Genomic DNA, 26,115 nt, shown 5'->3' on the forward strand with positions numbered 1-26,115 from the left:
AAACTTGGGGGTTTTCATCGTTTCAAATCCATTTCCAAGCATTAGTTTTGCACGAAAAACGACCATAGCCGTCATCTGATCAGCCGACATTTGGGCATATTTGGGCAAGTGCTTATGGCCAAAGTATAGGGGTCTATGGCCAAACTAGGGGTCAAACTAGGGGGTTTTCATGATTCTGAACCCACTCCAAGCATTCGTTTTGCACGAAAAACACTCGTTGGACAAAATGTGGCCACACGCGTGCCCAAATGTGCTCGAGAGAGACACTCGCTGTAAGCATTGAACCAGGGCTATATGTTCTAACATCAATCTGTTTAAAGTAATGAATAATAATATGATTTTCACACAATTCCAGGTGTTTAAAATGGATATTTTTGATATGTAGGTGTAGGGCCTATGATATGCTATGTGTATTGAATTTATATATGTTTATAGTATACTATTTATTAAAATGTATATGTGTCGCGTTTTATGTATAGGCCTATGCGTTTTTCTTATATAAAATTGAAGAGATTAATTTTGATAATGAGTAGTTTAAATTGAAGCACAGAAGTCAGCGATTTGTTTACACGACCGTACGCACCACTTCGAATCATATTTATCTAACTTATTCATCTTAAAAGATAACTTCTCCAAAGCAGCCACAATACCAAGTGAACCTGAACCATACATGTCTTTGTGTCGTTTTCTTATATTTTAAGTTATTTATTTTAATTGTTCTTCCTTGTAATTAGGAAATGCAACGAATTGTTTCTGTTTTTATTTATTTGTATTGGCATATTCGAAATAAACATGACAAACAAGAACGTCACTTCCGGAAATCACAGCGCTAATGTTAGCCAGCTACTGCGGCTAGTAGGCTTAGGTTCTTTAGACAGAAACGGAACACTAAAATACAAAGCTTTTATTTGTATTATTTTTGTATAGAGGTGACTATGAATTAGCACCAAGCTGTCCACTTCACTTTGATCAAACGTGCAGGTAAGGATATGTGTGTAGAATACTATGTTTAAGCTGCTCTTTTGATTGTTAGCAAAACAATGCAACGCAGCTAACGTTAACCTAGCATGAAATCCAAATACTGTATAACGGTAGCTGTTTACAATTTGCCTGTAGGCCATTGGCTAGTTAGTTTTTGATATTATATACGTTTGCCAAATGACTACCTATGAAGACAGAACGGTTGTGGTTTTCTCGAAGTATGCCATTGCCTATAGCTAGCCCCTCTCGGAACCCTCCATAAAGCTTTTATGAAATTTGGATGATCGCTTTAAGTCTACCAAATGCCAGAACTTTAGTACCATTTGGGTTCTGCTTGTGGGGCTAGCCTATAGCCTGGTACTAACTGGCATGTGCTCTGATTGTACAATGTTTGCATTAAGCAAAGAGTCTAAATCCAGATTGGGAGTAATAGTCCACAAACAGGGTAAGTGGACAATTTACCGAGGCTTGGTTAAGGAATAAATAGCTGGACATGCAGATTCACTGGGGAGTGGGTCTTGTAATATCCTAAGTACTGGACCCTCGTCTGGTTCTGACAGACCGGTCTTGTAAGTTGTGTGTGTGTGTGTGTGTAGGCTGGGTGGCGTGTGACGACCCGGTTGAATCATTCCTTGGTCCGGCGGCGGACAGACGGACGGGCCCGGGAGAACAATAACATGACACCAGACAGTATCACGCTAAGACGTTCACCAAGTTTATTACATACATGTAGAACATATATAGCTTTTGGATCCTCATGTCCTAATGACGTCACTAACTAGACATAACAATCTAGCTGCCTGCAGCACGCTGACCTTGCTAAATGTCTCCACTCCAGGAGCTAACTATAAAGTATGTTACAGTTCAGGCAGTATACATATCTAGTACATTTCAAGTACATTGTATATTCACATACAAGTACACAGCATAGGCACTCAGATCATATCATACTACAACAGTGGGGAGGAAGGGTTTATGAATGGAGTGGAGAATTTATGACACGTCATACGTGTCTGAGGAAATGATAATGATGTATGATGATAAGAGCGCCCCTCACTTCACACGGGTGTGATTATTGATACATTAAGGACCACTTTTCAACCTATCTTCATATAATAGGTCCTTACTAATAATCATGGTAAAATGGCACGATTTCTTTCTACTCAGTCTGTGTCTCATAGGAGGGCTGTGGGTTTTCCAGTGACATCATCATTAGGCAGATCATTTTTTTTAACAAGTTTTCTTTTATAAAAAATGTTTAGATTTTCATTATCGTGAGAACGATGGCTTCCATTTTCGCATTGCAACTTTTCAGGACTAGAAAGCCTGCAGTTTTTATTAGCTTGTATTCCCCATCGATGATGTCACTGGAAGACGGTTTCTGAACTGCCCACAGCCCTCCTATGAGACACAGACAGAATAGAAAAGAATTGAGCCGCAGACGGTCGCAGACGGTGTGCGATGGGCTTCAGTCACTATGGGTCAGACCCTGACCAAGTGCCAAACTTGTGCATGCTCCACTCGGAGAGTTTCAAATGACCTAGCAGGCTACAGCACCTGGTGGAGACAGAACGGTTGTCGAGATTTGTAGATTACAGACATACTGAATCATACGTACGTACAGTACATATACAGTGATAACCTGCATTCTTGCCAGATTTATCAGGGGTGAAACTATTGCAAATCTATAATTGTCACGATATAACTACCAAAGAATAATGTAACGTTGCATAATGTAATTTTATTTTATTTTATTTTTTATAGTGGTTGGTTGGAAAGAGTGGAGTCAGGCATGTGTGCATCCGGTAAGTATAGTTCCCGGGGCCCTGCTCTCATCCCGCGGATGAAGACTAAGCATCGGATATACTACATCACTCTGTTCTCTGTGGTCCTGCTTGGACTTATCGCCACGGGGATGTTCCAGTTCTGGCCCCACTCTATCGAATCCACCGCTGATTGGAGCCTGGACAAACGCAGCGTGCATGATGCACCTCTGGTCCGCCTCCCAGTTTCCAGTGCCATCCCAGAGAGGGGTGACCTCAGCTGTCGCATGCACACTTGTTTTGATGTGTACAGATGTGGCTACAACCCTAAAAACCGAATCAAGGTGATTATTACCTCTCAGGGCTGTCTTTATCACCGGCAACGTGCAAAATAATGTATTTTTGTCTGATTTCTGTGTTAATGCACTCATTGTTCCCATCTTTGCGTTATAGGTGTATATTTACCCTCTGCAGAGATTTGTGGATGAGGTGGGGGTTCCCATCAGTAGCACTGGACTATCAAGGGAATACAATGACCTGCTCAGTGCCATATCTGACAGTGACTTCTACACCGATGATGTCACCAGGGCATGTCTCTTTGTACCTTCTATTGATGTACTGAACCAGAATTCCCTGCGCATCAGAGAGACTGCACAGGCTCTGGCCATGCTGCCTAGGTAAACAGCACCTCTTATACCCTAGGACAGGTCCATTTCTGAAATATTTGTTCAGGACTTGAGCCCTTGACCTGTCTTTTTAACACCCCATCGCCCAGGACGAAGTTCTTTGTCCTTTCTATTAGTAACGCCCAACGCCCAAGATGAAGTTTGATCCAAACTTGATGTTATATGTATGCGTTTTGTAGATGGGACAAAGGAATGAATCATCTGCTGTTCAACATGTTACCCGGAGGCCCTCCAGACTACAATACTGCCTTGGATGTACCCAGAGACAGGTATTTGTATCCTTTGTTGTTCTTAAAGAATTTGATTTCAAATGTGTGATTTATGAATAAATCGACAACATTTTGTCATTCTCATTCGGACCACTAGAGGGAAGCACGGTGTCATGATATATATATACAGGTATATATCAGTGCTTTCCCATTTGTTAGAACAAAAGTGTGCCTTTTGTCCCTTTTGGATCATATTTTGTGCATCATTTAAAATTATATCTGGTGCATGGTATTCTTAGCACATCTCCAGCAACATATTACAAACCTAAAATTATATTCACAATAAATGGCAAACACTGAAGATGATCATTACATCACATGAGCATTACATCTGAGAAGAGATGGAAAAGATTCTAGCAGCTTACTAGCCTAGACCTCAAGCCAATGTGTCTCAGCCTCACTTGTGATTGGACTGTTGGTTCTGGTTTGAAAAGAAGGGTTTTAGGAACACCCAGTCTTCAGACAATGGACATTTATCTGGAGCTGTAGGGAATTTCCTGGGCTCATCCAGCTGGGCTCCATTTGGCACAGAGTCTCATCAGATCCAGGTGTGTGTGTGTGTGTGTGTGGGGCACTTGACATGAACTTAAATGGATATTCATCTTGCTATAGGTTTGCATTTGTTTGAAGTAGGTGTTTTTCATTTGATAATTTAAAATGGCCTTTATTGGTTGACGCAGCAGCAGAGGTACAAGGAAAGCAACAGACCAATACTACAATTGTTATTTATTAACTCATAATCATTGTAATATTATGTATTTACTCATTCATTAATTGTGTGACATCATACAATCTAGCTATCTTGATGTCAAAGTTGTTGATTAGAAAATGATAACTGATATAATAATAATAATTGTATTTTTATAGCACATTTCTATGATTACTGAACGCTCTTTACAATGGTCCATTCATTCGAAGGCACTGTGAAATGTTCTCTTTGTTTATCTGAATTGAGATCTAAAAAATCACCATTGTGTACATTTTGTGTGTATTTTAGAGCACTTCTGGCCGGTGGAGGTTTCTCCACATGGACCTACAGACAGGGCTATGACGTCAGCATCCCAGTGTACAGTCCCCTGTCTGCAGATGTTGAGCTGCCTGAGCGACAGCCTGGGTGAGCTCATCACCACTTAACTGTATCACTCATCGTCTTGTCAAGGGGTCACATCGTGACTAGATTACAGTCACTACATCTTATTACTGTAGTGACAATGTTCTCTGGAGGTCAAATGAGGCATCTTGCTATGTTCATGACTGCATCTTCATCGCTAAACACGACTGAATACAACAAAACATATCGTCGTCACTGTATCTATCTCAGTTTAAACAGTTTTTTATCCAAGTACCTTGGATCCATTGCAATTATATTTTCCCATATTCTGAAAAGTAACGATTTTCAGCAACTTGCCAACAGCAACTTGTAAACAAATTGCATGATGGCTCAACTGTAAAATATAATTGGTGACATTTCCATTCCTCCAGGCCACGGCATTACTTCATTTTGTCATCTCAGACAGCCATCCACAGAGAATACCGTGCCGAACTGGAGCGTTTGAAGGAGGAAAATGGAGAGGCACTGCTCCTTCTAGACAAGTGCAGTAACCTCTCTCAGGGAGCTGCCTCTGCACGCAAGCGTTGCTACAAGGGACAGGTGTATGACTACCCACAGATCTTGCAGGTGAGTGATGTACTCAGTGCATACAGTAACTGTTTATGCAGATTTAAACGTGCGTGTGCGACTGTGCGTGTGTGTGACACACACATACATGAATTAGGTGGTGCTCAATAAAACTGACCTGAACCAAGAAGGAAGTTCACGGTCTGAAAAATGTATAATGAATGCTTAAGTTACTTAAACTTGCATTTTCTCTAATGCTCAATGGAGGTGGCTCCACTGCTTGCAAAACGAAATATTATTGTAATATTATTGTCTATGAGAAAATTACCCCTCAATCGGCAGTTGCAAGTCTTCTTCAATACAGCATGATGTTCATTTTGTAAATTATGGTCCCATTTAGAGTAAATTAGACAATAAAGCAAGTTATACTTTAGACCATGACTACGTGATTGTTATGGATCTATGGTAGCTTTGCTGTTTTTGGAATTGGAACACAACATGGCGCACAAGCAAGTACATATATTTTCTGTGTACATTAAAATTACATAAATTAAACGCCACCATAAAAAAGATGAAACAAAAAAAAGATGAGGGATTATTTCCTTTGCGTTCCCTGGACTCTAATCAGGAATTAGACTCCTTGATACTATACAATGTAGAATCACATACTTTAGGACTTATTCTTGTTGTGTCTCTGCAGGAGTCCTCATTCTGTGTTGTCCTGCGAGGGGCTCGTCTGGGTCAAGCAGCGCTTAGTGATGTGATGCAAGCTGGCTGTGTCCCTGTGATCCTAGCTGATTCCTACATCCTGCCCTTCTCTGAAGTTCTTGACTGGAAAAGGTACACTTATAGCACAGATCAACTGACCATAGGAACATGAACGAAAAGGTCTGGACCGAACTGTTGGCAACAAGGCATTAAAAACCAGGGCAGCGGTGACACCCTGAAGGAACTTTTTCATGGCCTGACTTTTGGGCTATACAATTAACCAACGGCAGGATGAGAATACATATTGGTGTACAAGTTGTTCAGCCAACATGAAACTGTTAAATAATCGTGTGTGTGTGTGTGTGTGTGTGTGTGTGGTAGGGCGTCTGTGGTTATTCCTGAGGAGAAACTGTCAGAGATGTACACCATTCTGAAGAGTATTCCTCACAGACAGGTGGAGGAGATGCAGAGACAGGTACGACTCCCATCTTACAGGTGTATTCAAATAATGTATGTAGCATGGCTTTAGTTAAGTGCTGATTTAGCAGCAGTGGAAGAGATGTGACTTGAGCAGTTGCTTTTCAGCTCTGAGTTGCATGTCTTTACCTCACTCAGCCAAACAAGCATGTCTGTGTGCTGTAGTACCATTACAAAGCCTCTCTGATGGGACTCTTACAAAAAAATAAATAAAATAGGCACTCCACTCTGCAAGATTTTATTTCCTCCTTATTTGCTAAGTCGTGGCAAAAAAGGTCTTCCTCTGAAGACACACAACTATATTGCTTTTAGTTATGGTGAAATGGATGGCAGACAGCTCGCTCTATATCTTTATTTTTATTTTTACATTTAATAGCCACGTTGAACCACAATAAACAAAAGTGAAAGCTCCTATGAGAGAAGTGCACAGGTTCAAGCTGTTTCTCATTCCCTTGTATCAACGCTGGTCCATTTACCAATTATACTGGCCAAACAGACATCTTAGACCTAGAGCTCGGAGACTGGCTCGGAGTTGAATTACAGCAGACGAGCTGTAAAACATGGCTCCCTGAGGGGGGTGTAGACTCGCCTCTATGTAGCTCACAGCTAGCTTAACGGTATAGATATGATTTTTTAATCTACTGAGAGACCACAGTGTTCCACTGTCTGCTGTCTGATGTTCAAACGCTTGCTTCAAGGTTATCCTTGGTGTCCCTCTTGGGATACATTTATCTATAGGAGAATTCTAGAATTTCCATTGGTGCAAAATAGAATGGCCTTCTTAGCTTTTGGCACAAACGAAAACTAGAAAATTCTTGATTAGGGTATGTATTTGTGATGGGTAGCTACTTGATTTCATTATTAAAATGCATATTGAGAATAGAATAGGAATTCCACAGGGTTGAGAAGCCAATCCTGTATCTTGCACAACTTTGTATCTTGTACAACTCTGTATCTTGAACTTTTTTGTTTGCCACAGTGTTTAATGTTGTTCATAAGTCATAGTGATTGAATCATAATGTACACAAATATCACTATTACTTGTACAGTAAAACATCACACCTGTGTGAAGTGAAGGGCGCTCTTATCATCTTACAACATCAATTCCAACGTAATGTTTGTTTTAGTCCTCAACACAAACATTACATTTCTCTTTATTGTCAATGGCGTTTTTAAAACCAACATTGAACTAAAAACCAACATTAACCCTGTATATAGGAGGGGCTAACGCCCCTCAATAAGTAATTGGAGCAGTGTCTAAAGGCCTATACTGTCAAAGATCTGTTTGTCCTACTGTGCATCATATACATTGTTAAGAATCTTGCCTAACTGAGATGGGCAGTTAGTTATACTATAAGCTTTCTATCTCCCACAGTTGTATAGAGCTATAAAGTTAAATGATACAGTAAGCCAGTGCAGGACAGGTACACGGTTGTCTTATCCACAAATCCACTTTCAATTTCCATGTTATGCAGCACATCTGGGTAGTTGTATTACCATTTAAAGTTAATTGCGAACGCAGTGAGCACTTACTATGAGACCTAGCAGATCATGTCTGTCTGTCTGTCTGTCTGTCCCGCTCTTGTGCCCATATATGGAGCTGAGTGATTACGTCACCATGACTCAGCCATAACCATATAAGAAGTCCCCAAAGCAGCTACGTATACGTCCAAAACCCAAATATGTATGAGCTGCGTTCACTTCCCGCGTTTGCGCGTCTTACTGGTACCCAACTTCAAGTATGATGCAAAGTCGTAGATAAACCATTACTATTTGAAGCAGGTGTCCAGTGTGACGTGTGGTAACATTGTTGGGGTGGCTGTGGCTCAGGAGGTAGAGCAGGTCGTCCAATGATCCCTGAGTCGGCGGTTCAAATCCCGGCTCCTCCTGTCCACATGTCGAAGTGTCCTTGGGCAAGACACTGAACCCTACATTGCCTCCAATGAGTCGGTCGGTGTGAGCTTGCCACCATTGTATTGTATACTTTATTAGTCTCCCGAGGAAGAAATTTGTCTTAGACAAAGGGCCCGCATGCAAGCGTAACCCTAGTCCATGTCGCCACAGTGCAGCGCCATTGGTGTGGGAAGTGAGGACGCTGGCGTCCACTGCGCTGCTTCACCTCCCAATGTATGAATGAATGAACCATTGTAAAGCGCTTTGAGCACTTATATATAAAATGCAATTCATTATTGTAGGACTGCAAACGTTTTTTTGCATGTTCCAGACCAAAACGGCATGTTTGCCTGAGCAGTGTGTATCTAATTGTTGTGATGAGACAAAAATGGAAACCTAGAAAATCTTCTCTCATTTTCGAAGGGAGGGGGAGATCTTCTAGGATCTAGGTCTTCAGTGAAATGCAGTGCACCTAAGTGACAGTGTGAAGAGGGTTGGTGCTGCTGGCTGATATGGATTTTATTAAATAATTGTTATTTTTTTAAAAGACTTGTCTAGTCTTTAAAAAAAGACATTTAACAGTATAAAGCTTATGTGATTAAAACCATGAAAGGCAACACTCATGCCATATCGATATGCAAAATCCCAGATGATATGTTGATCTGTTTGTCTCATCTCACGATGCAGATAAAATATCGATATGTTGCCCAACTTGCCCAGTCCTAGATAGGTTACACGGTAAAATCCTGGACCCAAATGGAAAAACATTGAGAAATCTGTTATTTACATTAATTCCTGTACATGAACACTGAGGATTTTATTGTGTAGTATCTGCTTAATGTACAAAGGTCTGTATGCGCTCATTTGTACCATGGTCGGTCTTTGTTGTTGTGGATTTATATACCTGAGCCTGTCTGGACTGTGGAGAGGCTACTCACTCACCCTGTGTTGAGACACACAATATACAGCAATCCCCAGGTGGAATAGATGGAGGGATGACTTTCTAGTCTCACAGGCTAGAAAGCAAGCTCAAGCGCATTAGCTATATAGTGTTCCTATATTTTGCATATTTTCACTAAAATATTTTCACTAAAAAACTAAAATGTACTTCCTTTTTCAATAAAATAAATAAAAATAAAGATAAAAAAATGACAACTTAAGAGAACTATAAGCTCACAAAGCATTGTGAGTGTTCTCCCCCTGTAGATCTTCTATTTTCACTATTGTCTGAGGTCAGGTTGAGAGAGGTTAAGAATGGAAACGTCATCTGATACTGTTATCTTAAAAAATATCTTGCTATATTCTAGAAGTGCTGTTTCCATTACTGCCGGCTTTTCAATAAGTGTTTCTTGTCTTACTTTCCTCATGGATATTGGTAAGCTAGTATTTCCCAAGTTAAACCAACAGAGGGCTCAGCTGTCATGATTCATAAGGAGATGCGATATGAGTTTGAACACTGTTAAAACTCATGTGAAATGTACTACTGAATCGGTTATGTTAAACTTATTAATGACTAATTTAGAAATCTGCTAAAGAGCTACAATTTGTGCCAACCGACGGCATCAATTCGGACCACAACCTCATTGTCAAATTTGGCTTGATGTACACTAGTGAAAATAAAGGTCAAATTATAAGGATGTGTTAAACAGCTGTGAGATGTTAACGGTATTCAACTGAAGCTTCTTAGTCTATTCTGCCCTGTTTATCTCCCTTGTGCCTAGCTTGAGTCAAACCCTGAAAATAGACTACAAGTACATGAAATGCTTTATTAGATCAGCACAGCTAAAGACAGTAGTTTTTAATCAACAATGTCCATATGACGTCTGAAGTGAGTGCACCATTCACAATTGGATGATTGGAAATTGATAAAAATCAATTTTACAGTAAAAAGCAAAAGTATGTATAACTAGCCACCCAGTAAGCCTCTGAGTATTGTTGAAAAAGATTTAGTCCATCTACTCCTTTGTTCTTCAATGCTAAAAGCAATATGTTGGATTGTCTAACCAAGCAGGTCTGTTTGTGAAGCAACTAACCAAGGAACCAGTTAGACTACATCAGAGGGTGCAATGTCGAATGTTCGAATCCCGATCCTGACGATCTTTGCTGCGTGTCAATCTCAATCTCTCTCCCCATGTCCTGTCTGTCTACTGTGTCCTATCAATAAAGACATAAAAGCACAAAAACGAATCTTAAAAAAAGACTACATCAGACTGTGGTCTATAAATTTGAATCGTTTATCAAGAGTTGACTGACAGTTAAGGTCTAGATGTTTAAGCAGAGATGGACAGGGTCAGTCTCGGGGCTTAATGAAGCCGCAAAAAACCCCATTTAGATTACCGTTTCTACATTAGGTGCGCCAGGCCATGGTAGCCTTTTTATTGGTGTAATTTCTATAAGCTAGTTGATCAAAAATATATTTTAGTCTTGGTGAATGATCTAGGCCTTGTGAAAGGAGCCGTAGAATGACCTGAAGATGAAGTGAAAGGCTTCGCTGCTGTCAAGACTTTTCCTTCTCTCAACGCAGTCTTCTCCCCCCCCCCCCCCCCCCCCCTCATAAAAATTCCTACAGGCGCTGGGAGGGGGGGCGGGGAGGCGGAGGGGGTCGCAGCGGGCCTCTCAGGGCAGCACAGTTTGCTTTCTGCCGTCTCCCGGTCGGAAAGGAAACTTTCATCACCGACTGATTTATGGGCCGTCGGCATCCCCCCGAGATTAGAAAGTCTTTTTGAATTCTCCTCACCCCCTCCATGAAAATAAAAGCTGTTTTTGTGTTGTTGTACATCGCCAACACTAAGGGGCTGAGACGTGGGGGCGTTTTGGGTGGATGAGAAAGGGGGCTACGTCAGTACTCTGCACATGTACCACGAAGGCTCTCTGCAGACCATATGACAAACCAATGCACGAGTCAATAAAAGACACTGGTGCACTGTATTTGGACATGACAGAGGACACATCATCACCACAACACTGACTAACCCACAGGCACATACACATTCACCATTGGGATTCAGTGCTTTGTGGGAAGTCTACAGCAGTGGGCATTGTCAGTCTTACTTACAATTGTTACGACTCTAAGACTTACTCTTTAGAGTTGATCCCTTATCCACTTTCAACCCGCCATCCCTATTTTGGGCATGCCGTTAACGGTTTGACTACATAACCCGTGTTCCACGTTAACGGTTTGACTACATAACCCGTGTTCCACGCTATTTAATCCATGTTAACGGTTTGACTACATAACCCGTGTTCCACGTTAACGGTTTGACTACATAACCCGTGTTCCACGCTACGTTAACGGTTTGACTACATAACCCGTGTTCCACGCTACGTTAACGGTTTGACTACATAACCCGTGTTCCACGCTACGTTAACGGTTTGACTACATAACCCGTGTTCCACGCTACGTTAACGGTTTGACTACATAACCCGTGTTCCACGCTACGTTAACGGTTTGACTACATAACCCGTGTTCCACGCTACGTTAACGGTTTGACTACATAACCCGTGTTCCACGCTAACGGTTTGACTACATAACCCGTGTTCCCGTTAACGGTTTGACTACATAACCCGTGTTCCACGCTATTTCATCCATGTTCTTGCCCTGCATAATATGCTAAACCTTCTATTTGTTTTATGTGTTTAATAAGCAGTTTTTTAATAATTAAAAATAAATGGCGGATTTGCCACGGACCTGGCGAAGAGGCCGTCACGTTATGGGGATACGAAACCAGAAATCTACCCGTGCACTGAGCTCCAAGGGCTTCGGGGAAAATGAGTTCAATGCAAGTGAACGGTGATTTTGACTGAAAATTCTGTTGTTACACACCCAGCCAGCACAGAGACGCCCAGTCAGTTTAGCTATGTTTGCCATTCGATGTACAACAAAGTATATAGGGCTTAACTGAGTCATAATTCACATTAATTTGGGTCTGCATAGTTAAATTGAGAACTGTGACTCCAAGTCATTCACACATACTGACACACACGACCTCTAGCACTGAACAGCTAATAAAGGGCAGTGTCTGCTCTCTGGGTCAATGAGGAGCTGGTGGGATGGAGTCAGGTCAGCACGCCATGGCGCCTCCTGGCAGGAGACCATGTTGTTTGAAGCTTCATTAACTCTTACTAGATGCTCTCCCCTCTGAACTATCCCTTGAAGTCTCTTAATAGATTAGGGGCCAAGCAATAAGACAATTTTAGGAGTTCGGTATGGTGCTGTTAATACTAGTTCCGATATTCCTGAATGACGTCTTTCCATGGGTTGGGGTCAATATTTGATCCTGTGGAGACCACTGTTTTGTGGTTTCCATTCCATATCTGTGAAATGGGCAATGCAATGCAAATCTTCCAAGCTTTTGTTTGTAATGTTTGTGTGTGCATTCATGTTAAGTGTGTTCTGTCTGTCCTCAGGCTCATTGGTTCTGGGAGGCCTACTTCAGCTCTATGAAAGCCATTGGCATGACAACACTCGATATCATCAACGACCGCATCTACCCATATGCTGCACGTACTTATGAGCAGTGGAATAATCCGCCTGTGGTGGTACGTAACCTGTTTATGCCATGACATTCATCAGTGACAAGGGTTGTGGATTTAAAAGTGCAGTAAGTTATAGTTCTTTGTTAAAATCGCTATATTAAGTAATCATTGCTATGGAGTTTTTGTTTTAGTAACGGGGGTCTCCCTGTCACTCCAGCTCAGTCTGTAGTAAGAACATACATTTTCAGCCCGGGATATCAATTCTATACAATCAAAAGAAGAGAACTCGTATGATACAGGATAAACAAGTGAATTTGGAACAGCAGACGCAAGGAAATGAGCAGACAAAATTGGAACTAGATCACTAATCGAAGCTGATAAATGGGTACTCTCTCAGTCTCTCTGTCTCTGTCCTGATTGGATGAAATTGGCAACCCACAACAAATGTTATGTTAAAGAGAAGACGGAGACTACTGTTATTGAGCAAACACTATACCATTGCATTTAATCAGAATATAGGGATTTACCCCTTAAACAAAAAACCATTTGTTTTGACAAATGCATCACTTACCTTAATTAGATTTCTTGTTCTCCAACCATCCGTCTTTATCAATACGTTTTTATTCCCCACACAGTGACTGCTCAAGTTCAAAAAAAAAACTTGCACTTTGAACTTCATCAACAGTGGATAACTGTAAAAAAGATAAAGTAGATGTAAGATAGTAATATAATTCTAGGTGTGATCGTGTTATACTGTGTTTGACTACTGGGCTGACATTTTGTTTTCTTCTTATTGTTTGGGGTCTGTTTACTGCCTACCTACTAGTGCTCTCACTCCCTCCAGCCCTGGATAGAGCTCTCACCGTACAGAAAGCCACAGTGCCACATATGACACTGTTTACCCCTCCAAGTTTTTACACTCTTTCCCTAGTAAATGTCAGCCACAGATTGGCTTCCTTTCTTCTTTCTCAGGCTCCCACACGTGTAGTGCCTTCACAGTTTTGGTAAACACCCAGCCAGCACAGAGACACCAAGTCAGTTTGTGTCAGCAGTTCTGCACTGGGAGGATGCCTCCAATGTGGTGAAAAATAAGTTCCTGCATGTTTGAGTCACTATGTATGTAGACAGAATACTGAGGGGGGGGGGGGGTGTGTGTGTGTGTGTGTGTGTGTGTGTGTGTGTACGCACGCGTGTGCATCACTGTGGTTGTGGGAGTGTGCGGCTGCAGACAGCCTGGCTGAGCGACCATCTCTCAGGGGTTGTTAATCAGCCCAGTCTGATCTTCCAGCCTCCTTCCTCCACACTGTGTGTGTGTGTGTGTGTGTGTGTGTGTGTGTGTGTGTGTGTGTGTGTGTCAGGCCTACTCAGATGCCAGGGCTTGTGAGTAAGGCAGCAGTCAGGTTGTGTCGGTGTAAACATGCAACGTTGATTTCTCATGACAGTTTGCATTTCTGTGTGGCTCGAAGCCACTCAGCTTTGCAGGATTAATGGCTTTCTGAACGTGCAACTGCTGAATCGTGACCACTGTTGTGTGGTTTTTTTCCCCCCCTTGCATCGGTAGATTATTAACCACTTAAGCCCTATTAAAAAGTGTTCAAATATAGCTCGGGAGGCTGTCTGAGCTTTTAGATCTGTTATTTTTTTATCGTTTATTTAAATGTGGGTTGTTGAGTGGGGGGGTTTGAAAGGTTTTTCGTTTTATAATGACATGCCAAAAATAGGAACGCAAGGGTTAAAGGGGTTAATCAACAATTACACTTGACTGTCAGAAGAGTTGGTCAACTTGTCCACCCTGGCTTTCTTACCCATCAATATCAATGGTGTCTCGGGGCTCGTCCATGGTCCTCCGGAGGTTAATTGTGTTGGGGTTCAGACCTCCTGACCATTTCTTCCTTTAGCTGGGAGATGAAATGCTCTCTTGACGGATTGGAGAGACGGTGAGAAGAACTTGAACAGAGCACTAAATAAATCAGCCCCCACCCCTTTCTCCCCTCTCCTGTTCTGTAAGCTGAGGGCTGGTAATTGAAAGCACATTTCTTGGGCTGTGCGGGTGCTTTTAGAATGGGTTAGTAGGGAACAGGCTGTTTTCTGTTTTTTGTGGTTGCAGCTCTATGGCATAGTGTAAGCCAGGTTTTAACATTTCATGCCATAAGGCATCTTTGTTTAGTTTTTAGTTGTTTTTTTGCCACGTCAACATAATGGTGGATATTGGATAAATGTATTTTTGAACTTTAAACACATTTTAAATAACTTAAACTAACCCTCTCTTTCATTTTTGGTATAATTTAGAATCTATCCTAAACAAAGATTACACTTTTCAGCTCATGGTTTGTGTGTGCGCTAATGTACTGTACATGTTATAGTCATGTGCATTTGTTAATAATAAAGCCATGTTAAAATGGCTTTGGTTTGCTTGACACATTCTAGGCAGATAAATGCATTTTAAGTAGTTAACATATCTTATCTTGGGAATAATTTGTCCACCTTTGATAAAAGTCCCAAGAAGATGAATCACCCAGAACTCAAAATCAGTTAAAATATTCAAGGCCATTTAGATATTATCCTCGGCCTGTGGATGGATGGACTCTTCAAATCAACACTGTAGCTTCCTCCACAGAATCTGTTTGTGTTTAAATAACCAACGGTAGCAAAGCTGTAAAACTACAGTTCTCTTTTCAACACTTTTTAGGTGTGGCTTTCGTTTCATCTAGAAATGTACTCGTTGAGACAAATTACTTAAGTGGTCTCTGCTCTCTTTTATTCGTTCTAACACTTCTGTGTCGCAGCGCTGGTTTAATTATTTCCCCTTCTGCTTGTATGACAATGTCAGAATGACCACATGGAAGTTTCCAGTTGCCAGTAAAGTGAGTTTTTATTGGTTGAAAAATGACTGATTGTGTGTGTGTGTGTGTGTGTGTGTGTGTGTGTGTGTGTGTGTGTGTGTGTGTGTGTGTGTGTGTGTGTGTGTGTGTGTGTGTGTGTGTGTGTGTGTGTGTGTGTGTGTGTGTGTGTGTGTGTGTGTGTGTGTGTGTGTGTGTGTGTGTGTGTGTGTGTGTGTGTGTGTGTGTGTGTGTGTGTGTGTGTGTGTGTGTGTGTGTGTGTGTGTGTGTGTGTGTGTGTGTCAGTAACTAAGTCTCTGTAACAGACTTGCATGGACGCTGTGAAAAAAGCCACACAACCACCAGCGTGTGTTTGTGGCTACCTGGGGCCAAAGAAGAAACATGCGCTACACATCCTTAAAGAAGCCTGAAGATTTACTATGTCATATCTGCACTCCCTCTCCACTTAGATTGGATGGTGAATCACTGTGACCAGAATGAAACACATGATGGGAATTTGAGAAAAAATGTTTATTGAAAGTGAACCACAAAGCTCCCTAATTTGTAATGTCTAGTCATGTAGCCTGGCATGGCATTTAATGAGCAATTCCCATCTGTATTTTAAGGCAGTGTTTACCAAACACTGTGCTGTGAGTCCACGTGCGCCTTGGAATTTTGTGACAACCACACTTTAATATTGCAACTATACAAAACGTTATGAAGTTGGAGACACATTCTGTAACCTAAAGGGCTTTTGAAAATGGCAAAGATTGTGTGCACGCAAAAAACCTTTTCACCAGGAGTATTCGTTTACGGCTTTATAATTTTGATGTAAGCTGAAGCCAGTACAATAGTACATCTACCAGCACTTTCAAACTGTTTTAATGCAGCGCCAGGAAAGAGCAGCCAAGTCGCTCATTGGCCATTGTAGATGGCCACTGACGCCCATATTCCCACTAACTGGAATACTCGCCAATCTCCCTGGTGTTCAGTCGCTGCCCTCCCCTGCTGTTTTTTGCCTTATTGCACATTCCCCTTTTCTTTCCCCAATGGCGCTCACCTGGATCCCTGCTGCACTTAAGCTATACAGTAAAACACTGCTTGTAATTACAGTACATCAGCAGAGCAGAAGATAAATGAGTCGTTCTGTCCTAGTGTTAGATTCTTCTTTCTATGTGATTTGAGAACATTAGTTGCTAACTCTTACTCTTTTCTTATTCTACTTATGTTCCCAACATTTTTATCTCTGGCTTTTCCTATTTCCCGCTCTCACTTTTCTTTTTCTCTCAGCTTCTTTTGTTCACTCTGAGGATTTGCGCCTCAAGTTATTCACTGCTGCATATTCTTTTATGATTTACTTGGCATTCAGGGCCATTTTCACTGGTTGCCTGGCATTCTCTGTGCTGACTATTAATCTCAGAGAAATTATTTAAATTAATGCTCCATAGTAAAGCGGTCATCTGTAAATCGCTGCTGGTGACCTCACTGGCCAGTAAAGCTAAATTATGGCACCTTAAATTATGGAAAACCTGACAGACGGGGGCAACATACAGTAGGAAAGACGTGTGACTGGCAATAACTTCTCATATAGAGGGACTGGTCAAGCCCTTGGTGTATACACTGTATAATATCCTTAAACACCAGGGGCTATTTTTCTATGACACTGTTGTGCAACAAAGTATAAAATAAAACACAAGTGATTAATCAATTCATTGAGACACAATTATTCGATTAATCAAACGACTAAGTTGCAGCGTTGCATTTCTCTTTTGCTTCTTGTCCTCTGTAGAAGTGGTCCAGTGTCAACAGCCCACTGTTCCTGCCCCTCATCCCACCCAGAACACCTGGCTTTACAGCAGTGGTGCTGACCTACGACCGCATTGAGAGTCTCTTCAGGGTCATCACAGAAATCTCCAAGGTCCCCAGCCTGGCCAAATTGCTGGTGGTGTGGAATAACCAGAACAAGAGTCCCCCGGAGGGTAAGACGACAATTATTATTAATCATATTCAGCTGTTGAAATGATAAAATATTTTGTTTTCAGTCGTGTATTGATGAATCCCGGTTGTTGGTTACAAGCATAGCCTGTAATAAATGGGAATTGACAGAATTCAGCCACTTAACAAGTTTTATTTAAAGATGTACCGTGATTTATTTTCCCACCCTAAAACATGATCATCAGGTATTATTATTATCATATAGGAGGTATTTGTTCAAATGTGTTCATTTAGTATGCCTGGTTTGCCTGGTGGGTGGTGATCCACCTGAACAGAAGCCGCACCCACAGCTGTTCTATGATAAAGAGTGAGCTTGTAGATCTGCTATTTTCATAGATTGTTCGCCCCCCTGTATAGGGACACTAGTTCATTGTGGTTGACCATCTTATAGTTATCATCCCATAGCAAATATGTGCATCTTTTTTGATGCACACTTACAGCAGAAGAGAGTACACGTCAAACCCATAGAAGCAGACGCTGTGTGTACGTGTAAACATAAACGCACCATTAGTCTATATGGTAGTTAAGAATTACGTCTCCTCCCCCCCCCCCCCCCCCCCCACTGTATATTCCTCCCAGCACATACTTTACATACATATTCTTTTACCAAAGGGTTGCGAAGTGTCAGCCATTTGCACCATTTCTGCAGCAAGTAAAGGTTTGATGTCTTCCTCCACAATGTTTTGACAGGGATGTTGGAGAGCTCCAATCTGTAACCTCTATGGTTTTCTCATCTCCAACCTCAAGCCCATAAGGTTTACATCCATTATTCCTTACACAGGCCTACCTACTTGATCTTTGCGTTCATGTGATTTACACAGCATTCTTGCTTAAAGCTTACAATTCACTATAGACATCTGTGCTCGGTATGCATTTAATGTTCATAGATGGGAGTTTGTGGTGCTTTATTTGTTGTCCTTCCACAGGTCTGTGCTTTCCAACATCCTTTTTCATTATGTTGAGCGTTTTGCTAAACTTGGCAATTGGAAGCATACAGGAATGATAGTGGCTGAGCACACCAAATTAAACTGCCAACTTGATGCGAGTAGGAGAAATGTTTTTTCCCCCTTTTCATGGCATAGACTAGAGATACAGTATATCTCTATCTATGCCATTGGGCTTTATAGGCTCAGAATGGAGCTCCTGACATACAACAGATGAGTGATAACAGTAAGAGCAGCCAAGGCTTGTTTTTCTTGCAGAAACACTGAGAGGCATGACATGCTCCTTTCCAGAGCCAAAGCCCTCCAGCGTTTCCTCCACACACAGAATGAGAAAAGAGCAGCAGCTCTGTGGCATGTTGCCCTTGTAAAGAAAGTGGTCAAATATGTCTGAAATTGGAATGTTGGTGTCTGTTATACAAACACATCAATGCACTTCAAATCAATTTCACCTGAACACATCAGGCGTCCTAGGTCCTACCTGATGAGAGCGAGCACATACTACTGTATCATGCTACAGTATCATGTGTATCATGTATGCCAGCTTGGTCTTTGTGCCGTTATTTTGTTTTAAGCTTATTGTACCTCGCCGAAATCAGATTTTGCACATTAGCTTTAAAGCGAGTGACCTTGCGCCGAAATATAAATTAGGCTTAAGACTTGCGCAGGCCATTAGAGATGTGGCGGAGTGAGTCGTTATTTATGATGTCTCTAATTATTCCCCTTAACTATGCAATTAGGTATGCGACGGTTTATGGAGCCCACTGACAGCTCAGTTTTCAGAACAGGGTCCAGTCTTGACCGGGAATTAAATCTCTCCTCCTCCTGTAAGAGCCAGCCAATGTAATGAAGCAGTGAAGCCACTTTGAAGTGCCCCCTAATGGCCCAGTGCTGGCTTTTGATTAGAGGCGTCAGCGGCGCCTGGCTGGAGCTTCGTGACCCATTAGAATTAACAAGGGGCCATTGACAGGTCAAACTCCTGAGGCTCAGCTCAATATAGGAGGATGTCATTCTTCCTCCATCGCAGGCTGAACACACCACCCAATGTATTTTGTGTCTTCAAGTTGCTCCTTTGCTGCTGACAAAAGAGCATTGAATTAAGTTAAATTATTTAACTTTGAGATCTAGCACTTTATTAACTTCACCATGCATGTTTTTGAGTAAAAAACCACGAGTGGTACAGCTTTTGTCCCCACACGTCTCAATATTTGCCATTGACAATGGAAGAAGAAATTAGGTCAAATGTCTGCCAAATATGACGTAAATCTTGTCCCCACACGTCTTATATTTGCCATTGACAATGAAAGGAGAAATTAAGTCAAATGTCCGCCAAATATGATGTACATTTGTGGCAACACAAAGTGCCCCTCACTTCATACAGGTCCTATATACAGGTTTAATGTTTGTTTTTAGTTCAATGTTTGTTTTAAAAACCAAAGCTATGCCGAATTCCCTCCTCAATGTTGTAAGATGATAAGAGCGCCCCTCACTTCACACGGGTGTGATTTTTGGAAACATTTAATAGTTAAATAAATTATATTGAATAGTTCCATTAACTGTTGCACCCCTCCTTGACAGTTAACCTTTATTCAATCTCACATTTAAAACTAACAAAGAAGTTATAAGAAAATACAGTCGTTGCAATTCTCCCAACAGCACTTTTGAATGGAGGACCTGAAGAGCCTGTCATTGTCTGACTGGCCCAAGTTCCATCATTAACGAGGGAACACATCTTGTGTCATGTGCCTGCACCATAGTCCGTGCCCTGGATTCTGCCCAAGCTTTTTGAAACGCTCGTCTGAAAAAACAAACTCTTATTGCTCTGGCTCATGAAGAATCTGTGGTTAGATTTGCACATGCCTGAGGTTGGCGTAGCGATACAAGACGGCGAGTAAAGTTTTACTGCCACAGCCCTATTTTCCACTGCCAGGATCATCTTCAAATATCTCTCTGTGGTGAATGACATAATTCTCTCTCCACCGCCAATGATTGAAATTGGTCACAATTTGAAATATGTCTTAACTACTTAATAATGCCCTATTTGTAAAAGGTTTTGAAAACTTAAGCATTGTAATGGCATTCCAGATTTTTTTCAAAAAGGTCCAACAACCAACATGTTTGACGTGCAATATTTTTTTAAATGTCTGCATACGTGCCCAAAACATTTAGGCCAAGGTTAAAGTGATTAAACCTCTATAAAGTGTGTGTGTGTGTGTGTGTGTGTGTGTGTGTGTGTGTGTGTGTGTGTGTGTGTGTGTGTGTGTGTGTGTGTGTGTGTGTGTGTGTGTGTGTGTGTGTGTGTGTGTGTGTGTGTGTGTGTGTGTGTGTGTGTGCGCTCTCTCAACTTGTAGAGTCTCTCTGGCCAAAGATAGCTGTCCCTCTCAAAGTTGTGCGGACCAAAGAGAACAAACTCAGTAATCGCTTCTTCCCCTACGACGAGATCGAAACCGAGGCTGTGCTTGCAATTGATGATGACATCATTATGCTGACATCTGATGAGCTGCAGTTTGGCTATGAGGTGAGAGAGAACTCCTTTCTGCCATTTTTATTTGTTTCCAGAAGACCAAAAGAATGAAAACCTTGACCATATTTCCCCCATCTTCCATTATGGCAGGTAAAGCAGCCAGGCCTTTTAGTTTATCCTGGAATTTAAAGTAATTCAGGGAGATTACAGTCCCGGAGTCCAGTGTTGTGGATTTGAACTGCATGCTGGTGGAGAGATGTGTTTGATGTATGAGGAACGATGACAGGTCCAGAGCTGATGCTGTCCATGCTCACAGATCTCTGCAACCCCACTCAACTCCACTCACCTGCAGGCATTTAGAACCCATTTCATTCAATTGTGCTCAATTTAAGGAAAATTACACAGAATGAGAGGCAGTATACCTTAGAGGAGCTGTCTGTCTGTTTGGCTGTGTGATGGTGCTTCTCACTCTCAATCGTTGGATTAGCCGAGCTGCAGATATCAAGGCTTAGAGATCCAGCCATTGGTAGACTGTCAGAGGACCAGAACCACTTATCTTTGAAGAGATTCCAATAATCTTTGGCTTGTACAAAAAATATATATCCATCCCGCTGTATTTTTGAATAAAAGTTGAATCATTATTTTATAGGAAATGTTTCTTTGGCTAGGTTCTAATCTACCATTTCAAATGTAAATCATCAATTCTCACTTTGGCCCAACAAAGCAGAGTGTCTCTGACAACCTGTCTCCTGCCCTGACATTGTTTCTAGGTGTGGAGGGAGTTCCCCGACAGGCTGGTGGGATATCCTGGCCGGCTGCACCTCTGGGACCACGAGATGGGGAAGTGGAAGTATGAGTCGGAGTGGACCAATGAGGTGTCCATGGTTCTCACTGGAGCTGCCTTCTACCACAAGGTATCCTGGGAGTCCCTGGTTCAATTTCAGTAGTCTTCCTTGCAGTCCTTTATCCATGTGCAGCACATGGTTGGAGAAGTCATTGATTTGAAGTGATGTCACACTAATCATTTCACATTACATTGGTCATAATGTCTGGCTAAAATAAATAATATTGTATTCCTGCAAATGGCTCATGCCAGACCTTTGTCCTCTCCCAACAAAGCAACAAATTTAGTTTTGGAGAAAGGTCTGGTTGCACACATCCCTCTATATCTCTACCTTGGGAGTGTTTGAGGCAGGAACACTAGTGACTGAGATTGACGAGTACAGTGTCATAGGTGGACCAAGGTTATCTCACTGTCACCAGAAAGTTCATCACATCAATTCAAAGCACACTCCAGAGATGGAGTCTTTACTTGCTACGGTCATAGATTAGACTTGTTTAATTGAGAGAGAGAGAGAGAGAGAGAGAGAGAGAGAGAGAGAGAGAGAGAGAGAGAGAGAGAGAGAGAGAGAGAGAGAGAGAGAGAGTGTGTTGTGTGTGTGTGTACACTGTAGTTATTGTGCATAATGAGATGTTTTATTTCACGTGCATATGCATATTCTTGCAGATTTTATATTTAAAGTCATTGTGTGTCTGATTCCAGTACTTCAATTATTTGTACACATACAAAATGCCTGGAGACATCAAGAACTGGGTAGATGCTCACATGAACTGTGAAGATATCGCCATGAACTTCCTGGTGGCTAACATCACTGGCAAAGCCCCAATAAAGGTACAGTCCAAAACGCTTTGTCCTGGCTGCTGTTGACTATAAAACATGGCGAAAGCAAGAAAGCAGTTGTTTTGACAAACCAGCCCAGCATCTCTGTGTCCGATCAGTTCTCACCCTTCTGTTCCACTGCACCCCCGCCGGACTGGCTGTGCCCAGGTGCACTAAAGCCCAGCCTTAACCTCCCTTATCTGGGTGTCATTCACTGACACTCCCCTTTTGAGTATGTTTTGCTAAGCTCACTGGGGCTCATGTGCACCCTGCCATCAAATCATGGACCACCACACCCTCCCCTGCACTGGCCCCACATATCTCACACATGCTCTCTCACAAAACACTAATGCTCTTCAGAGCCAGATTTGGCAGTAGTCAGGCTTGCATTGTGATTGGAATTCTACAACGCTGGAAATATGCATATGAGCAGTGTAAAGCTATTTAGAGCAGGAAAACTAAATTCAGAGACAGGCCAAGTGTGGACACAGTGATGTAATCTCTTAAACTCAATTCTCCCATGATCTGATCTCAAAACCTGTATTAAAGTGACAAGTGTACTCTAACTGTGCCCCAAGTTATTTTGTCAATGTCTGTTTCTAATTAGGTGACCCCCAGGAAAAAGTTCAAATGTCCCGAGTGCACTGCCATCGATGGTCTGTCCCTGGACCAGACGCATATGGTGGAGAGGTACAGTGCTTTTCATTTTAATTTCTGTTACAAAACTTAGTTGTCCAAATGAATTGCTATAAAACAAATTACTAGGACAAAGAAGAAGAAAAGGAAAGAAGATTCTATAACCACTGTGAGAACTGTTTTCATACAAATTAGACCATCGCTAGGGACACATGCATCAGTAAGCAGGAACTGAGGATGGCAATGAAGGACCGGGAAGCCCAGCGTGGCATTGTGAAATCCATGATCTCGACCGAGGGCGAAATATGATGATGTTTGGCTTGGTGTCATCAAATATTATTTAGCTAATTTGCTAATTAGACCATGCACACCTTTTAGCTTGATGTCAAATATTAAAATCCTTTTACAGCTCCCTGAATTGTAATGTACTGTAGCTAATGTAAGTGTTCAGATGTAAGCCTTCATTGGTTATTGAGTTGCGTCTTCATCCCTAGGTCTGAGTGCATCAACAAGTTTGCATCCGTGTTTGGAACCATGCCTCTGAAGGTGGTGGAGCACCGTGCTGACCCAGTGCTGTACAAGGATGATTTCCCAGAGAAGCTGAAGAGCTTCCCCAACATCGGGAGCCTGTGACCCGGCTTTGATTCCCCACAACTTCCAATCCAGACATCCCTATTTATATCGCCACCATCTTTGCCTTCTTTCAAGTTGAGTCTTGACATTAGAAGACTATGAAGTAGTTTCTGCTAGTATTTTAGAGTAAAGCTCCAGTGGAATGGTGATGGGAGGATTCACAGACAGAACCTGGTGAAAGCTGCAGATGGTGGTCAGTGTTGGGGGTCATTTACAAATGTACAATACAGTGATAAAATTATTTGATGTCAGTGCCTGGCATGCATTGATTTGTATATTTTTGTTGACAAAGTGACTATGTCTAATGTATAGACAGACATTGCTGCTGTTACGTGAACCGCTTTGAACGACCAGACCAAACCAGATGATTGTGATATTGAGAGACTGATTACATAAACTGTTTTGGAGCCTGAGACCCTGTGAGCTCTGGCTGCTCTGGTTTTGAGGACTTGGAGATTTATAGCAATGTGAGAATTTGTAGAGTTATACAGTATATGAACGTTTTTCTTTTGCGTCTATGTACATTATGCTTAAATACTATTAGGTTATTATAAATATCTATTTCTTAAATACTATTCGGTTATTATAAATATCTATTGTAAGTTGTAACAGAGATACTCTGAGATTTTTAAACGGTCCCCAATTGTATAAATGTCTATCTGATAAAGAACCGAAACATTATATATGCAGCCACAGTGAATGTTTTATTAATAGTAGATGAAACACACTGCGTGAATAGTGGGCTCACAACTCTTCAAAATACACATTTTCTCATTTAACAAAGTGATTGAAATCATCAAATTTGAGCAATTTCATGTCATTATGTAGTAATTTGTCACAACTATTGAAGCATCCATAATTGTAATTGATTACTAATCGTGAGCAAGACATTGCTTTTATTTATTTATATATGTGTGTGTGTATATATGTGTGTATGTGTGTGTGTGTGTGTATATATATATATATACACACACACACATACACACTCTGTAGGTTGATTGAAAAATAAATTTAGTATGCCTAATCTCACTGACAAGAAGCATTGGTTCATCACGTCATTCATTATTAAATTATTTATGATGCCATGCTGCATAAATATGTGGACATTTTGTCCATACAGAGGTTATATTGTTGTGACAGTTCCACATTTAAGTGTGTTTACCGTAGTTTGAATTTGGATGTATATCGTGTTTTTTTTTTTTTTTAATTTTGTTTTTAACCATGTTTGGGTTTTTTCATGTTAAAGCTATGATGGCTTTAACACAAATCAACAATTATTTTTAAGATTGACTTTTTTTTTACGAGTTGTATAGTAAGTTTCTTGTATAAATACCAAACAAATCTATATTAGACTTTGTAATAAAAAATAAAAGAAACTGTAAACCAGACTCCTGTGCAATATTCCATGATGATAATGCTGTCCATTTCTGTTAATGTGTAAGACTGTAAGTATGTGTGCAGCTGGTTCATTCTGGGATGAGATGAGGTAACATGCAGGACACCATTTCTTTGATGTGTGACTGTGTCCCTCTGTCTACTTTGGACTTTACCACATTGGGTGTCTGTCCAAACCAGTCCCTGTGTGAGACAGTGGGTCGGGTCCGTCCGCAGCTCCACTGTTCCTCCTCCCCTGTCACCTGTTGTTAATATACTCTGCCTAATCCACCCTGTACAATGTCAGCAGTTCAAAAGGGCGCAGTTCGTATTTTTGTCAACTTCAATTAGTGTGACATTCTTGTGGGTTGTGCGATCTCATTTCAGCGCTTGTGTCCCTTCAAAGGGGCTGAAATGCATAGGGATTTCTGAATGTGACTACAGGAATGACACAACCATGATATTCTGTCAGTGTGGTGCACTGGAATGAGAGGGCCACCCTGAACTCACAAGATGTATTGTTCTGCATATAATCGTACATGTCTTTATTCTTAAGCCATGGACAACCAGTGTCTTGTGCTGAAACACTGTCTCAGTTCATGCAAAACTGCAAATAAGTGAAAAGTCAACAGTTATTTTGAGCTCTGTATTATCCTTCTAATGATTGATATGTATTCATTTGTGTACTAACATCAGTTTTGGCCAGTACACATGTATCGATG

The 26,115-nt window shown here is 41.4% G+C and overlaps 1 protein-coding gene across 1 annotated transcript; it reads left to right on the forward strand.

Moving 5' to 3' along the window:
- Positions 1-830: 830 nt before the first annotated feature.
- Positions 831-25,407, forward strand: ext2 (exostosin glycosyltransferase 2). Its single transcript, XM_080768621.1, has 15 exons — positions 831-981; positions 2,746-3,088; positions 3,198-3,421; positions 3,610-3,699; positions 4,697-4,813; positions 5,182-5,377; positions 6,018-6,157; positions 6,407-6,500; positions 12,803-12,934; positions 17,480-17,669; positions 20,978-21,144; positions 21,861-22,004; positions 22,634-22,762; positions 23,358-23,440; positions 23,881-25,407. Exons 2-15 carry the CDS (start codon positions 2,774-2,776, stop codon positions 24,017-24,019), a joined length of 2,160 nt encoding a protein of 719 aa, XP_080624747.1. The 5' UTR covers positions 831-981; positions 2,746-2,773; the 3' UTR covers positions 24,020-25,407.
- Positions 25,408-26,115: the final 708 nt, after the last annotated feature.

This window comes from Protomyctophum bolini (genome assembly GCF_963924005.1).
Source record: "Protomyctophum bolini genome assembly, chromosome: 1".
NCBI lineage: Eukaryota > Metazoa > Chordata > Actinopteri > Myctophiformes > Myctophidae > Protomyctophum > Protomyctophum bolini.